General features: G+C 38.2%; 1 protein-coding gene across 1 annotated transcript; it reads right to left on the bottom strand.

The window, feature by feature from the left end:
- Nucleotides 1–636: 636 nt before the first annotated feature.
- Ddx20 (DEAD-box helicase 20) lies at nucleotides 637–12947 on the bottom strand. The gene is made up of 11 exons (XM_027940310.2): nucleotides 12611–12947; nucleotides 11996–12090; nucleotides 8203–8371; nucleotides 7450–7564; nucleotides 7191–7333; nucleotides 6904–7042; nucleotides 6749–6807; nucleotides 5472–5554; nucleotides 4828–4933; nucleotides 4601–4702; nucleotides 637–2139 (listed from the first exon to the last, which is right to left on the bottom strand). The coding sequence occupies exons 1-11, from the start codon at nucleotides 12909–12911 to the stop codon at nucleotides 977–979; spliced, it is 2475 nt and encodes an 824-aa protein (XP_027796111.2). The 5' UTR covers nucleotides 12912–12947; the 3' UTR covers nucleotides 637–976.
- Between the last annotated feature and the right edge of the window lie 5296 nt (nucleotides 12948–18243).

The raw sequence follows: 18243 nt of genomic DNA, 5'->3' as shown, positions 1-18243 counted from the left end.
AACTGAGGGAATTTTTCTATAAGAGACAAGATGAAGACACTCTAAGAAGAGGCTAAAAAGGGAAGTACTCTGCTTCCACAAAATACACAGCACTAACAACTTCCCCTTACCTACTAGCAGAGCAGGTCAGTTCTTAACCTGGGTTCCACAAATGTTCTTCAGGGAATCTATGAACCCTCCAAAATTAACATTCAGAATTCTGCTTCTAGAATGAGAAACAGTGGCCCACCTATAGCTTCTATCAAAATAAAAAATAATCAAATATACTAATCCAAAAATAATCCAATACATATTAAAACTGCTCCTCTACCTGAGCAACATAAATAAGACAGATGGCCACTCTTACAACATAAATAAGATGTAAACACACAGTAAAAATGTGGATAGTTTTCACAATCTCAAAAACAAAAAGACTTAAAAAGATAACATGTCAACATGTTAAGCTAAATGTTTTTATTAGTAATAAAATTTTTATTGGAAGTAAATAACACCAAATCAAGTACTTTTGGGAAAACCTAAAGCTATCTTTAAATATTCCTCCCTGCCTGAACCTAAAAGATCTATCTACCATGCTACGAATTTCTACAAGAATGCAGCTCAAGTCTTGTGTAAAGAACTCCACAGACAGATTAACACTACTTTTTCAAATCTTTACTTTTTATTTTTTTAAGGAAGCAGTGGTATATATGTCATCTTTTTAAATGCTTCTTTTGGGAATAGCTTACAGAAAATGGCATGTTGGGACTTTTAGCTCTATGCTCCCAAAATTCTCTTTTAAGAATATAAAGAAGTTTTGTTTAAAAAAAAAAAAAAAGATGGAATACACCTGGACTTAGTCAAAATAATGTGAAAAATAGATGGGTCCTGTGGAAAGTCTTAAGTCTTTTCAATTTCCTCAAAAATGCCACTATATGCCACTCTATTCTAGGTCAAGGAGGACAGGTATCTATTTGATGGACGCAGATATATCCTATAATCACTGATTACCACGCATCATTTCTTGTAGATAAACTGTGTTCATGTGATAGGCTGCCATCCAACTTGGATGTCTCTGAGCATTCCAATAATACGACTGAGAAGCAGCAGCATAATATTCTTGCCATGCCCTATAGTAAGCTCTCCAGTACTCCTCATAATCTTGGTAGGTACCAGAAAAATTTAGATGTCCTTCCCTACGACAATCATACCAATCATCTTCCTGGGGTTCTGTGTGTAATCGATAGGAAGAGTGCCTAGGTAGGTTTCTCCGGCTCTGCTTAGCTCGCTGGTTTGACCCCTCTTTATGCCTTGCCTTTACCTGGATTTCAGATGATTCCTGATATTCCTCTGGATTGGAAGCATCATTTCCATTCAGGTGTTGTTCTAAAGAGATATGGCCATCCACAGGAGTAGATTCAGACTCTTTCAGTTGAATATCAGAAGAGCCTTCCAAGTATGACTTATTTCCTTTGCTCTGGGAAGAAGTCCTTGAGCTGTAAGAATCACTGTCACTCTCCGAGTCTCCAGATTGGCTACTACTTGCCAATATCTGTACTCTCTCTTCAGTAACTCTATTTCTCACAAAACCATTTTGAGGGTTCACAGTCTGATCCCCAGGACCTGTGTAGTGCCTGATAATTTCCACAGGTTTCTCTAACCCCTCTTTGATATAATGTTCATAATCCTCTACTAGTTCTGCAAAAGTCAGAGTGCATGGTTGATGGATTTTAAAGGAAGACAAACAAGGGATTTTGGGGAGTGACACAGGGAAAGCTTCTTTGACTTGTTGCTGACTGCTGGTAGAATTTTCCACAGGGGTCTGAGCAGAATTCTTCATTTGTTCTTCCACTTGTATGGCACACCCCAGTTCTTTTGGTGATGTTGCTTTTTCTATAATTCCACACTCTGAGTGGCTTTTCACAGGAAGCTTTTGTTTGGTGTTAACTTTTGATTTGACTGATAATGCAGATACAGAAGTATTTCTAGAGGAAGCCACGTGGTTACCATGAACTTTCTGAGTTTGAAAGGCTCTATCTATTTTTTGAATATGCTTTTTTAGGGGCTGGTTAGGTGCACTTGCTAAGCCATATGTATGCATAGCAGCTTTAACCTCCACATCCCAATCCAAACATTCTTCCATCAGACCAGGAGGGATGGGATCTACATAAAAGAAAAAAAATATAAAATTCTCAAGCTGTGCTCAACCAGCATTTTCTCAATGATTTTATACATTTTCTATGGTCATGTAAGTTTAAATACAAAATATGCAAATAACGTACTAAGAAACTTAAGAAATATATTAATATTTTTAACAATTAAGCAATCGTGCAATAAAGGAATTTACCTAAGAAATTAAGTCTTATCAATTTCCTCAAAAATGCCACCATGTGTCACTCTATTCTAGGTCAAGGAGGACAGATATCTATCAATTACTTGTTGAAAGTTTAATGAACTCAGATATATCCTATAATTACTGGTTACCACGCATCATTTCAGCCAGGTGCAAAGGCGCATGCCTACAAGCCCAGTGGCTTGGGAGTCTGAGGCAAGAGGAATGCCAAGTTTGAGAAGAGCCTCAGCAAGTGAGGCCCTAACCAACTTAGTGAGACCTTGTCTCAAAAAATAAAAAGGCTGGGGATGTAGCTCAGTGGCAGAGTGCCCCGAGTTCAATCAAAGGAAGGAAGGAAGGAAGGAGGGAGGGAGGGAGGGAAGGAACAAAGAAAGGAAGGAAGGAAGGAAGATATAAGACCCGTATATACTATTAAGCAGTAGCTACTCCACCTCTACTCAAAAAGAGCTTATTCTCAAGAGTGATGAACAAGTCTGCACCACGTTTCTCATCTTTTTTATCCTTCCTCTCTTCAGTCCCTCTCCTTTATCTCACTACTGCTGACAGCCAAATAAGTTATTAGAAAATGAACTGTGCTCTCCAAAGCTTCAACCATAACTCTACCCACCTATATCTTCCACCCTATACCCCAACACTCTCTTTAACAGTGAAGAGAAATCCTCTACAGAAAAAAAAGGGGGGGGCTAGATAACTGAAAAGATCTATAGTACTAATACACTTCTAATTTTTTAAAAATGTGCTACCTTCATTTTTCTAAGTCTTATTCCCCAAGTGTGACAATTCGCTTCCACATATATACTCAAGACCTTCCCAAAGTGTGACTGATTTTTATCTTAGGCAGAAAAGACATATTGAGCCCGTGCTTCATAAAGATCTTTACTGTCTATTGTTGTTTATGTCCCATGTATGTGTACACACTAAACCCCTTGAGTCTGGATTCTTCAATGAAGGCTCTTGATCCTTTGATGAACAGACTCTGACTAAAACTCTGATTCCTACTCAAATGACATCCCTTGCTAATCTAGACCTAAAATACAGGCCAATTTCCCTCCTTGTCTTGCCATAGGTAACTCATCTGAACAGTTTTGTAAGACAAGTTCCCATTCTAATATAGACCTAAGAGGATGAATATCATTCTCATGATTTATGGGTTATTCACATTACATAAAGATCCAAATATATCATTTTCTAGCATCCAAAGGCAAATTTTATTTTTATCATTAGATGCTATGATACTGAATCCTAAAAGAAGTTCTAATGCTCTTCTACCAAGTTTCAATTTTTTTTCCATATCAATAGACTTACACATAGAAAGAACTGACAGTTTTAGAACCAATACAGAATTGATTCAGAACCAAAAGATATCTATTCTAAAACATTTTACAAATCATTACATAAGCTTAGGGCAACTAAAGATATTTGTAAAAAAAAAAAAAAAAATCATAAAATGAATTATTACCAAGCTAGAATTACTAGAATCCACAGAAATCCAAGATCTGTGCTTAATCTATTATAAAATAACTAACAAAATTAAATATAGAATCAATAACGTTCTATTTGTTCAATAATACACATCCCACATTCTACAAGTTTTACATATATATATATACACACACACGCACACATACACAATGTGTATGTAAACATTTATATATACCATTTATAGTGTACATTTACTATAACATGCATATCAAATCATGTTTCCACTCAAAAAGTTTTTTAAGACTGTTTTTAAGAAATCATTAAGTTTCAAATATCTACTATTTCCAAGATGACACTTTAAAAACAGAATGAGCCACTAAGATCAAAAGAAAAACATTCAAATTGTTCAAAATAGTATTCAAATTAAAAATACTGTTCCTTCCCTTGGTGACAAAAAGAGGATATGGCAAGAATTACCTTCATAACAACTTACAGGAAGTAAAATACCTCACTTTGTCAAAGAATAAAGCCAAATTGCAAGGCCACTAACTTAAAAAACAGAGCTAATATAGTAGTAGAATATTTTCCATTTTTCGTGTGCTATTAGTTAGCTTGAAATTCTGTTCTCAATACTTAGCTGTAACACCTTCTTTAACCTGTCTATGCCTGAATGTCCTAATCTACAAAAAGCAAGTAACAGTACAAACCTCACAGGACTGTATTGAGAATTAAGTTAACACACAGTACTGTGAATAATAGCCAACATATCATAAGCATTCTATTATTATTTATCTTACACTTATCATCACTATAATTGTTATGACAACAAAATGACACAGAAAATTATACCTGGTAAAGGAAGAAGATTGATATTACATTTGTGGGCAATTTTCATCATCATATTTTCTTCTTCTCCCCGGCAACAATAGGTAACCGTCAGTCCCAATGTCCCTAAAAGCAGAGGGAGTGTTAGGTAGTAAATCATTTTCACATCACATTCCAAGTCCACCTATCACATTACAGATTCTTCCCATTAAAGAATACACTCAAACTTTTTTCATTTTTCTTTTTTTTACCAAAACGACCAGCTCTGCCAATCCGATGCATGTATGTCTCCCAGTCCAATGGCACATCCAGATTTACAACCAGATTCACCTTCTCAGCATCAATTCCACGGGAAGTCTTGAATTGAAGAAGACAAGAATTATCTGTCTACATTAATTATAGCATGGCTACCAATGTACATTATATTTTTTAAGTATAACCAAGAGCCAAATTAAGAAGAGGAAAATATTTAGGAGCAAAGAAAATCTATTCTTAATAACTAATTTCAAAAACAAAGACTAAAACATTTATTTATTTATTTATTTATTTTTGGCAGAGGGCAGTACTGGGATTGAACCGAAGGATACTTTACCACTGGGCCACATCCCCAGCCTTTTTTATTTAGTCATAGTATCTCACAAAGTTACTGAGACTGGCCTCAAACTTGTGATCCTTCTGCTTCAACCTCCAAAGTTGCTGAGTTTTCAGACATGCATCACCACACCCAGTGGTTAAAGACATTTTTAAGGAAATGTTTTCCCCAGAATTGGAAAGATAATTATCTTCTGGCATTCTTGATATACACATACACATAAAGTAATAAGTAAAATCTTTAGATCTGATAATAGAACATGTCAAGATGAATTAGTTATCCACACAGAATCAGTAAACTTACCAAATCTGTAGAAATGAGGACTCTGCAATGAAACTGCTTCAGTTTAGCCATAGCATCTAAACGCTGATTCTGATTCATGTTGCCTAAAAAGATCCGCCCCCCCGAAAAGAAAAGGCATATAAAAACAATGAAACAATACATATTTACCAAATCTGCAAAAAGCGAGGGACATAACTCCCAATCCTAATACTTTAAATACATCAGTCACAATTAATTCTGTCCTGGGAAAACCTAGATTAAGATCTAAAGTCAGAATCTTTTACAATATGCTTTAGGCAATTATTCTGAAATTAAAAAATTAATTTTAAATGGTATCCAAATTATGCCTGCAGATATAGCATTACATCTGGAAAGTTATATATGATGTATAACAAATAACTCTTAGAAAAATAAAATTACTTTAATCAACCCTTTGTAAATTTGGTGTTAAAGTAAAATCCAGAGCCCAAATATTGGCCTGTTAGAAAATAGACTCCCTAGTACTTCAGGATACACTAAACAAGCTCAACCTAACAGGCTAAGAAATAAAAGAGCAGCCAGGGTTGTGGCTCAGTGGTACAGCGTTTGCCTACCATGCATGAGGCACTGGGTTTGATCCCTGGCACCACATAAAAATAAAAACAAATAAAATAAAGGTATTGTGTCCATCTATAACTAAAAAATATATTTAAAAATAAAAGAGAGAACTATAAAAATGATCTCACTAATTAAAAATTTCCTTTAAATCTTTCATTTCTATTACGCCAGCAATAATAACATAACTTTGAGGCAAGAACTGAATCACTTTTGCCTTCCACAAGACTATAAACAGTCAACTCAAAGGTTAAAGGAATAGCTTTAGTGGTAGAACATTTGCCGAGCATGCACAATACTCTAGGTTCAATCCCCAGCACCACCACCAAAAAAAAAACAAAAAGTCAATTCAGCTAGCAATTCTTAGCATTTTAACAATGTCAAGAAACAAACTCTTTTAGGATAACAAACTTTATTTTATAGATTTAAGTTTTTTGTGGATATAACTTAGAAATTCTAATAAAAATTAAGTCTCTTTGAATACTAGTTTTCTAATTTATTACTATATACCAAGTTACTTCTTAATAAAATCAGGATCTCATAATATCCAATTCCAGTGAAAAATAAGTCTGAAATAGCCTTTACCCTGAAGAGTCAGGGCAACGTCATTAACAAGACAATTCATGAAGTGGTACTTCCTTCTGACTAGGGAGGCAGACTTCAAGTCAATATACTAAACAAAAATTAACATGAGATGAACTTGCCTGAAATACACTCAGCAGGAAAGCCTTTAGAAGAAAGGATATCAGCCAAATGTTGCGCTCTATGAAAAAATAACAGTTTATAATTTTACAAATATTGCCCTATGTCTTTCCTTTCACTCCAGAAGTTCCCCATATGATCTTTTAAATTGTATTACCTGCTGTGCAAATTAGAAAAGACTAAGGCTTGATTAAATGGAATTCTGCTGAAGAGTTCCTGTAAATGCTGAGCCTTTTCCTCAAAAATCTTATGTGCCAAAGGGTACAAATTGACAACTTTGTAATACTGCTTCAAACCTACAAAGAAGTCAAGAGTCATCAGTTAAAACAAACACATTTGCTATATCCTAAAAACTATGAAACAGCAAAAGCCAACTAGGCAAAGAAAAGCTCCAGTATATCATGAACAAACTAAAAATGTTAAGTACCCAAAATCCGTACATACCTATGAGACTTGGATCACTGGAATTCAATCTTACAAAAGTGGGCTCTCTCATATACCTTGTCAAAGCATTAGCCAAAAATTCAGGGTAAGTAGCTGATACTGCCAACATCTGTTTACTAGCAGGCAAAGAAGAATAAATCCAACTGCAAAATAAAACATATATCATGAAAATCATTCAGGCAGTAATCACTACCTAGAAAAGATATAGACAGATACTTTGGGGTACCATTCTTATAGTCAAGTTAGTTATTTTGCTTACTTTATTTGCTCCTGGAAGCTGCCTTCTTCTAAAAGTTTATCTGCTTCATCAAGAATAAAGAGACGAATGCTGCTTGGATTCAAGTAGTCAAGTTCAATGAGTTGTTTAATTCTCCCTAAATTCCAGAAAAAAAGCACACTGAAATATTTATGATGTACTAAATCTGCACCAATGTTTTACTCCATTCACAGGTTGTAATGCTAAATTTTGTGACTCAATTCTCATTATTCACTTATACATTAAACAAACTAAGAAATCTAATGTGTTGATCTTGCCTAAGCCCACTTTTTCCCTCCCTTTACATTAAAAAAAGGAAAATAAATGCCATTTCTATCAAATCTAGCATTCAATTCTGAGTAATTCATGACCAAATGATTAATAAAGAGGCCAAAGAATAACTGCAATCCATGGTTTAGTGGGGCTTCCAAAAAGTCATCTCATATCTTCTCTTCTCAGAAGCTTATCCCATATGTATACTCAAATATCCTTAGGAATGGAGTTCATAAATTCTGTTGGTAATCCAGTCATATATCAGTCTCACTGGTCTAATGCTCTTCACTTCTAATCAAAAAAATTATTATTGGGACTAGGGATATAGCTCAGTGGTAGAGTACTTGCCTAGCATGCATGAGGGCCATGAGGGCCAGATCCCCCGAACAAAAATAATATCACAGTTATCAAAGATTCCTATATCCTGACTGTTATTAAAGTGTTTGGTTCCTTAAGAACCCCAGTTAGGTCTTGATATCTTACCAGGAGATCCAACAGCAATATGACACTTTTTAAGTCTGGTTTTGTCTTGTGATAATGGAGTTCCTCCAATAAAGACATGACACTCTAAGCCTTCCATTTTTATTCCAATGGCTGTAATAACAGAATGTATCTGTACAGCAATTTCTCTTGTAGGAGCCAAGATCAAAATCTACAAAAATGTAAAACACCTTTAACAAGACAAAGGAATAAATACACATAACTAGCATTCATTATATGATGTACTATTTTTCACTTAAATGATCATTTAAAATGATGAGTTTTTATCTCTATTTGCCAATGATATGACCCAATATCTAGAAGACCCAAAAAAACTCAATCAAAGACTTTTAGAGATGAGTTCAGCAAAGTAGCAGGATACAAGATCAACATCCAAAAATCAAATTCTATATTCCAACAGTGTTCAACCAAGGAAAAAATCAGAAAAACTATCCCATTCACAATAACCTCAAAAAAAAAAACTTAAATACTCGAGAATTAATCTAACCAAAGAGGTAAAAGATCTCTACAATGAAAATTACAGAACACTGAAGAAAGAAATTGAAGATCTTAGAAGATGGAAAGAGCCCATGTTCTTGGATAGATAGAACTAATATTGTCTAAATCCCATACTACCAAAAGCAATATACAGACTCAATGCAATCCCCATCAATGCAATCCCCATACTAATGACATTCTTCATAGAATTAGAAAAAAAAAAAACTTAAATTCATTCAGAAGAATAAGAGGACAGAATAGCCAAAGCAATAGCAAACAAGAAAAATGAAGCAGAAGGCATCACAATACCTGATCTAAAGAGCTGGAGTAACAAAAGCAGCATAGTATTGGCATCAAAATAGACATGAAGACGAATGGAACAGAATAGAAAACAAAGACAAATCCACATACTTACAGCCATCTGATATTTGACAAAGATGCCAAAAATATATTTTGAAGAAAAGATAGCCTTCTGAACAAATGGTGCTGGGAAACTGGATAGCTATATGTATAAAAATGAATCTAGACCCCTATCTCTCACTCTGTAAACTCAAATTGAAATGAATCAAAGACTTAGGAATTATACCTGAAACTTTACAACTGATAGAAGAAAACTCAGAGTCAACATTCCATCCCACAGGTGCTGGCACCAACTTGCTTACCAAGATCCCCAAAGGGCAAGAAATAAAACCAAGAATCAGTAAGTAGGATACCATCAAACTAAAAAGCTTCTGCACAGCAAAGGAAATGATTAAGACTGTGAAAAGAAAGCCTGCAGAATGGGAGAAAATTTTGGCCAGCTACTCCTCTAATAGGGAATTAATATTTGAAATATACAAAGAACTCAAAAAACTTAACACCCAAAAAAACCAAATAGCCCAATCAATAAATGGGTAAAAGAACTAAACAGAAGCTGCTTAGAAGAAACACAAATGGGCAACAAATACATGACAAAATGTTCACTATCTCTTGTAATCAGGGAAATACAAATCAAAACTACACTAAGATTTTATCTCACTCCAGTCAGAACGGCAATGATCAAGAATGTAAACAATAAATGCTGGTGAGGTTGTGGGGGAAAAGGTAAATTTGTACACTGTTGGTGGGACCTTAGACTAGTATAACCACTCTGGAAAGCAGTACAGAGATTCCTTAAAAAGCTAGAAATGGGAACCACCATATGATCCAGCTATCTCACTCCTTGGCATTTTCCCAAAAGAAAGATCTAAAATCAGCATGCCACAGAGATACAGTCACATTAATGTTTGTAGTAGCACAATTCACAATAGTTTAATTATGGAATCAACTCAAATGCCCATAAATGGAGGAATGGATTAAGAAATCATTGTGAGTATATATACACACAATAGAGTTCTACTCAGCCATAAAAAAGAATGAAATAATGGCATTTGCCAGCATATGGATGGAAATGGAGAATATCATGCTAAGTGAAATGAGCCAAACTCAATTCAAAGGTCAAATGTTTTCTCTTATATGCAAAAGTTAAGAGTGCAATAAAAAAAAAAGGGGGAAGAAAGGACAGGATAACATAAAGAGATCAGTAATGTAGAAGAAGGAGATCAAGAAGCAGAATGGAAGGATGGGTAAGGTGAGGCAATGCAGAATGAATTCTTTGAATATCATGTTATATGCATATAGAAATGCATGACAGGGAGCTTCACCTTTACGCATAGGTAGAAAGAATCAATCAAACATAAATTAATAGATAAGTGAAAGAAAGTCTAACAGAGGAAGGAGAATGGGAGAAAGGAGGGAAATGAAGGAGAAAAATGAGGGGTAATCATGAACTGAAATCGAAATCCATGAATGTCTGTTGGGATGAACCCAATACTATGTATAACTATATAGCTCTAATAGAATAAAATAATGAGTTCTTAATTGACAAGGGAAAACACACCATTCATTCATCTATTCATTCAATAAAAATAAGACTGTGGGTGAGGCAACATATTAGCTGCTGGAGAATCAACAGTTAAAAGTCTAAAGTCCTTGACCTTTTGGCACTTTCATTCTGGGATGACGAGATAAACAATAAATATAAAAAATGACAAGGAGGTAACATTTAAGAGAGCTAAAGGTAATCACAGAGCTAGCTGTGTGACACCATGGGAAATATTTCAGGAAGAGGAAACAACAAATGCAAAGTACAACAAATGTACCTTAAGACAGTACCTAAAGAACAAGAAGGCCCAAGAGGCTGGACAGATTTGGGGGAAAGTAAAGGTCAGACAGCTAATTCCAGGGACAAGATCCCAAAAGGCCTCAAGAGCCATGGTGAAAATTCTGCAACGTACTTACTAGAGAAGAAGGTAAGACTACATGAAAAGAAGAAATGGCTTTAAAAAAACGACTAGGAAAAAAAAAATGCCAACGGTTAATAGTTTCTCTATAGGTAGCTGAATTATAAGTTTTGTTTTCTAGTACTCCTCTGTAATTATTCTGGATGCTCCAAATTTCAAATATTAGTATTACTTTGACACACATACACACACAAAGTGTTTAATTTTGACAATGCAAAGATCTTAAACAAAAAATATGAGTCTTATATGGAACTTTTTTAAGGTTTCTGCATTTGACTTGATGCCAGGACCTTAGGAAGTAGGAGGCCTTCCTTTGTACAATATAACCCAGAATTTAGTAAATATACGATAGGACTAAAAAAACCTTCCTAAATGATGAATATCCCAGGTTAAAAACAACTGTTGAAAATTCATCATCAGATATACATGACTGAGAACTTGAAATAAACATCTGCAAAAACTACTAAATTTCAGAGTAAAACTATAAAGACAATATCTTTGAATTTCCCAATGCCTGGCATTCTGTTTATATGTAGTATAAGTGTGTAACAAATTATTGTCAAAGAACTGATCTCCAAACCCAGATCTCCTCATAATCTGGGTAAGACGGTCTTACATGTACTCCAAGACAACCTAGAAAATGAGATCAGTATAATACATTCACAGAACTTAAGACCATTTGTAGTAAAGCATCACAATACTATGAACCAAGTCAAACACTACCTCACACCCCTCAAGATATAGTAATAACAGAAAATTTCAAACTTCAAACACTAATAATATATCCTTGGTAATTATTCACACTATCATCACTGAACGACTTTAATATCTACTTTATTTAAATACTTTTTCATACGGTTTAATTCCATTCGTCAGATTCACTTCCACCTCTGAGGAGCTATATTTCTATATTTCATCTTACCTTTGATAAAGTACACATAACACACCCACCTCTAAATCCTCTGAGCTAAACTCACCTGAGTACTATAGTTTTCAAGAACAAGAGTGTCCAAAGCTATAGTGGAGAATACGCAGGTTTTTCCAGTGCCCGATTTAGCTTGAACAATTAAATCTGAGGAAGGAAAAAAAAAAATCAGGGGCCAGGGGTTGTGGCTCAGGGGTACAGCGCTTACCTAGCATGTATGAGGCACTGAGTTCGAGCCTCAGCATCACATAAAAATAAATAAATAAGGTATTGTGTCCACATATAACTAAAAATATATATTTTTTAAAAATCTTCACTAGCCAGTACATACTGAAGCAGCTTAGGTACCAACATGGGACAAGAGAACCAGAATGGTCTCGAGAGATCACCCAGTTGGGCACCTTTAGTTTTAGTTGACTCTCAAACACACAGGAGGCCATATCCAGAAGCATGCGTGTTCCCTAAACCTCTACTGTCGATCTCAAACAGAACCACCTGTCAGCGCGAAAGGGTCTAAACTATCTTCAGATTCAATAGTGCCCTCAGCGCCTCGGCCAGGCCGAGTCCCGCATGGGCGCCAAGCCGGGTCTTTCCCGGGCCAAGCCGCAGCCGCCTCTCGACCTCCCTTCCTCCTGCCCTCGAGGACTCTCCGGGACCCCGCCCTCACCGAGCCCGCAGCGCCCCAGCGGGATGGCCTTTAGCTGCACCGGCGAAGGCCTCTCGAAGCCGGCCGCCCGCAGCCCCTCCAGGACCGGCCGCGACAGCAGCAGCGACTCAAAGTCTGCGGGCTCCGCCAGCAGTACGTCTCCGGTGCGGGTCCGCGGACAGCCAATATCATGAGCCGTCCTCAGGCTCCGCACGGGCCCGGGAGAGGGCTCCAGGGCCGAGGCCTCCCCGGCCACCTGCTCCCCTGGCATAACGGTCTCCACGGTTGCTACGGCCGCTGAGGCTTCAAATGCGGCCGCCATGGTAGCCCCGCCACCAGATCTCGCGATACTTAGGGCGAGGCGGAGCTCCTGGGAGCGAGAAGAGGAAAAACTTTATTGGCACTCTTCCCGCGAAGACAGTGACACGCCTGGCCTGGAAGTGGAGGGAAGGGACGGAAGTCGACGGCTCACACAGACTGGTGAACACTTAACAGAAAAAAAATGTGGCCTGGGGAAGAGGGAGGGGAGGAAAAACGAACTACCGGTGTGTCGCCTCCCGCGGTCTGCAGAGGGCGCCGTGTCCCCGCGGTGGGCACGCCGTCCGCCTCCGGCCCTCTTCCAGGCAGGCCCACCGGGCCTTGCTCCCGCGCCAGCGCCGCAGTGCTCACAACGCGCACCTTGTGACGCACCAGTCGCGTCACTGGCCCCCCTCCTGGCCCCGGCTTCTTGGGCTGCGGTAGCGTCTTCCGGAATGCTCCCCTCTCGGCACCCCAACTCGCTGCCCTCTCAGTGCTCGCAGAAGCGCCCAGAGTAGAACAAGATCTGTGGACCCCTGTTCGTTATAGCTCTGTCATCTCCATGCTCCCATCCCCTAGCACTGAAAAATGGCGAGCTCTGATCAAAGTAAGTCGAAGTGGGATCCTGGCAATTCCCAAATTCCAGCTGGAACTTATCTCTAAACTCCAGGGTGGTACATCCCCCTGCCTCCTCAACGGCTCGGTTTACACATCTCGTGGACGTCTCAGAGTTAACCTGTCTTGTACGTGCTGCTTCTCCCCCATGTCTCGGGATGGGAAACTAGCATAGCCCTTTACCTTACTGTAGCTTTCTGCTCATATATCACCAGTCAAAGGGATCTTTCTTTTTTTACAGAGAATTTTTTTTTAATATTTATTTATTTATTTATTTTAGTTTTCGGCGGACACAACATCTTTGTTTGTATGTGGTGCTGAGGATCCAACCCGGGCCGCACGCATGCCAGGGGAGCACGCTGCCGCTTGAGCCACATACCCAGCCCAGGGATCTTTCTTTAAAGAGAACTTTCTTTAAAACCTAGGATAGCTTAGGGATCCTGCCCACCCCCTGGCCTTTCCCATCTCTCTCTCTCCCCTTGTTCTTTATTTTTCTGATACTTCTAACTACTTGAAATCATATGTGTTTATTGTCAATATTTTCCTTGAGGACAAGGAAATAGAAATCTGACACACAGTAAGTACTCAGTATTTATTAACTGAGCTCCTTTAACAAAGTCATAATTCTAAACTTAAATTATTTCTGGAACTTAATCTTATACATAATTATAAAATTAAATTTTCTCTGCTTTTGGCTCTGTGGTACATGCCTGTAATCCCAGCTACTCTGAAAGCCAAGGTAGCAGGATTCCAAGTTGGAGGCCTGCCAGGAGACCCTGTCTCAAAATAAACAATTTAAAAAAGAATGAGAATGTAACTAAATGGTTAGGGGGTCACTAGGTTTAATCCCCAGTACCAAATAGACAGACTTTATCCAAACCCAATCTGTCCTAATAATCCTAGTCTTTGTTTCTCACACAGAGTGACAGCCCACATTCCAACTGATGTAGGAAGGCCTTGGCATGTTCATCCCATTGGAAGAGGATACTGAACATAGATGTGTTTTGCTTAGAAATTTGCAAAACATTTAGAAAATGTCCACTATCCATATGAATTAGGGGAGATAGATATGAGTGTATGGTACTTAAAATTCCCATCTTCCTCTAACATCCCACTTCTTTCATCTTCCTAGTCCACAGATCACAAACCTAGGAACCATTCTTCACTCTGCATTTTATCCCTCTTTCTAAAATTAATTTACTGAGCAGGTAATTTTGCCTCCAAATGGTTCATTCATTCATTTTCAGTTTTTGTAGCATCTGCCCAATGTTAGGCACCTTCCTTACCCCAACTCTTACAAAAACCTCCTCCCCAGAGTTTCTTCTCCATCCTAGCCTATGAACTCCACAGTACTAGAGTGACTTCGTTTTCTTTTTTTCCTTTTTTGGTCCTGGAGATTGAACCCAAGGCTTGCACATATTCTACCATTGAGCTGCATCCCAACTAAAGTGACTTGGTTTGTTTGTTTGTTTGTAGTACTGGGAACTAAACCCAAGGGTATTCTACCATTGAGCTTCATCCCCAGTTCTTTTTTATTTTAAGATGGTTTTTCTAAGTTGCCCAGGCTGCCTTGAACTTGTGATGCACTTTTTTATCCCTACTCCAGGCTTTTTATGCTATAAATCCAGTTTGGCTCTTACATGGTCTATTGTTTACTTCTCTATGCCTCTTACTAAATAAATAATGAGCTTCTTAAGGACAGCACTTTTGTCACCCCAAGCTCTCCAGCCCAGACCAGGCATTTAGTAGACCTAGCAAATTGAATGACTGACACTTTCTTGCTGAAAAATCGCTACTGAGTCTTCATGCATACAACAGTGGTTCTATAGAACTCACACCAATGTCAAAGAACTGGCTCTCCAAGAGACTACTTTCCAAAAAATAACATTTATAGTTTTATAGGCATTCTTTTATTGCATTTTTTGTTTATGATATTTCATAGACACAAATATCGCAGTGAAGGGAATAAATTATATTCCTATAAATAAAAACAAATCACTAAAATTTTATTCCTCAGGAGATAAGAACTGTAACAATGTTGATAACAAATCTTCAGTGCTGGTAAGATAAAACACAGAGTCTAGAGATCATTTAATAACTAGGTTAAGTGTGAGAGTAACATGCAGCAATCAGTTGGGACTATGTCTGCCTCCCTGCCTCTCCCCAGGATCACGGTGAGATCCCAGACTTTTCTCTGGCATCGAAGCCCACCTACCTCCTGCAGCCAGAGCAAACTAGACCAAAGTCCTTAATATTCCATGACTTGTTACACCTCAGAGATTCCTGTGAATGGAAGTAATTAAAGTGAGACTTAGACCCAGAATGGATGTGATTCACAAGAGTCCTGTCTAATCATTTTTGCAGTGGAGACTTCTGAGCCCAGAGGGTAGGCAGTATAAATGAAGGCATGGTGGATAGTGGCTTTCCCTAGGTGTGAGGATCAATGGGGGAATGTGTAAAGAAAAGAAACTAAGGGTTTTTTGTGGGTTTTTAAAAATTTTTTTTTTTTTGGTTGTTGATGGACACAATAACTTTATTTTAGTTATTTATTTACATATGGTGCTGAGGATCAAACCCAGTGCTTCACACATGCCAGATCAATGCACTACCACTGAGCCACAACCCCAGACCAGAAACTAAGGTTTTACAGTCACTTTTTCTCACTTAACCCTCAAAACAACAAGAGGCAGGCAATATTTACATTCAGTCCACAAACATATCTTTATTCATTTTTTTCACAAAAATAATCTGAATATCTGCTACAAATAAAAAAAATGCTAGGGAAACTAAAATGGAACAAAATAAAGCCTCCAACCTTAAGGGGAAAGAAATAAACAGGTAGCTTCTTTCAATGTAAAGTACAGGGAGATCTAGCTAACCCAAATATGGGAAGCCAGGAAAGACTTAGGGATCAGGATTAGATTGGATTGAAGATAAAGCCTTAAGGTTGAAGTTTATTTTTCCAGGATAGAAGTTCATTTCTCCCTGGCGGAAAATGTGCAAGTAATAGACATAGTAGCTCCCATCCACAAAGTTCCTAGATACCCAAGCCTTTGTCTTGTTACCCAAATTGTTGCTGTAGTTTCAGCCATCATCTCTGCATCTAGTCAGCAGCAAAAAGGAAGACTCAAAAAAGCAGAAAGGGTGTAGAGGTCATCACCCAACAGTGTTTTTTTATGAAACATCCTCAAAAACTGCCCTATTCCTACTAAGCATTTCATTGGCCAGAACTTAACCATAGAGTATTACCTCTCTGCAGAGGAGTCTGGGAAGTGTAGTTATTTTTCCAGACAATTGCTTGCCCAGCTAAACACTGGTTGGAAAGGATGTTTATTACTGTAAAAGAAGAGGGAAAGGACTTTAGAAGCAATCAACAGTCTGCCATATCATCCCAGAGTTGGAGCTAAGCTAAGATCTGAAGAATGCATAGAAGACAGGGGCCTTGTCACAGGGAAGGGAAAATGGGTCTGGAGAAGCTTAGCATGCAAATGGAGAGTGAGCTTTGAGGAGACTAGAGGGGTGAGCTGAGGCCAAGCTCATGTCTGCAACTTATCCTTGTGATAGTAAAAATTTTTGTCACTGTGACTGAGATACCTGATATGAACAATTTAGAGGAGGAAAAGGGATCACAGTTTCAGAGGTTCAGTCCATGGTCAGCTGATTTCTTTACTCTGGGTTGGAGGTAAGGCAGAGTATCATGACCAGAGGGCATGGCAGAGGAAAAAACTTTCTCAACTCATGGTAGCTGGGAAGCAGAGATACAGCAAGAAAGGTGCCAGAGAAATATAAACCCCAAAGACATGTTCCTGGTGACCTATTTCTTCTAGTCATGTCCCACCTGCCTATGATTACCACCCAATAGTCTATTCAGATTAATAATCTAGCAAGTGGATTAATCCACTCATTAGGCTATATTGCATAACATTTCAACTCTGAACATTCCTGCATTTCCTTATGAGCTTTTGGGTGAACATCTCTTATCAGATCTATACCAACCCTAAAAGCCTTCTCTGTCAGATGCTAAAGGAGATGTTTCCCTCCAGGGAGGTCCTCAGAGGAAAATTAAGGAATCTGCTCAAAGTCACAGAGCTCAGAAATGGATTGGAACTCAGATCAGCCTGACAGCAAAGCCCAGGCTCTTTCTACTCTCATCCTAAAGGAGCTGGCAGCCCAGCAGGGAAAATGATCAAGCATGAAATATGCAAGTAGCGCAAGCTGGTGTAAAATCATATGCAGTACTGACATTTTGCAGGGCCTTCGTTGCTCAAAGTGTGGCTGTCATGTGGGAGAGAGTGGGAACTTCAGAGAAATTGATAAAAACAGCTTTTGGTATTCAGAGTGCAGTAGCTTTCTTCTCTATGTCCTCATCCCCACTCAAAAACAAAGTGGTTGAAAGTATGCATGGAACTATGAGAAAAACTGCATGTGCAAAAAATTATTCTTGACCTAATATCTGGAATCCAGCATTTCTGTCAAGGCAGCAATCCCAGGAAGCAGTGGAGGCTGATATTCTGAGCTTCTGAAGGATGAACAAGGCGCTCTCCAGGAAGTGGGAGTGGAAGGAGAGCAGGAAGACAAGTCTCCAAAAGATATTCTGGGCAAAGGGAACAGTTTGTGTAGAGGCGTGGAAGCATGAAAACCCATAATAGTTTTGAGAAGATAAGTCCTTTGGTGTGAACAGAGGCAAGTATGATAGCAATTACCAGGAAATGAGGCTGCAGGGATATATTGGCTCCACATGA

Source organism: Marmota flaviventris, chromosome 10, assembly GCF_047511675.1.
Source record: "Marmota flaviventris isolate mMarFla1 chromosome 10, mMarFla1.hap1, whole genome shotgun sequence".
NCBI classification, from domain to species: Eukaryota; Metazoa; Chordata; class Mammalia; order Rodentia; family Sciuridae; genus Marmota; species Marmota flaviventris.
Note: the sequence above shows the minus strand (reverse complement) of the source record. Positions and strands in the feature narration are given on the sequence as shown.

Coding starts and splice junctions, on each gene's coding strand:
- Ddx20 (XM_027940310.2), bottom strand. CDS start 12,911: ATGGCGGCCGCATTTGAAGCCTCAGCGGCCGTAGCAACCGTGGAGACC. Junction 7,565..8,202: donor TATTGCTGTTGGATCTCCTG/GTAAGATATCAA, acceptor TCTGGAATTTAG/GGAGAATTAAACAACTCATT. Junction 4,934..5,471: donor TCCTCATTTCTACAGATTTG/GTAAGTTTACTG, acceptor CTTCAATTCAAG/ACTTCCCGTGGAATTGATGC.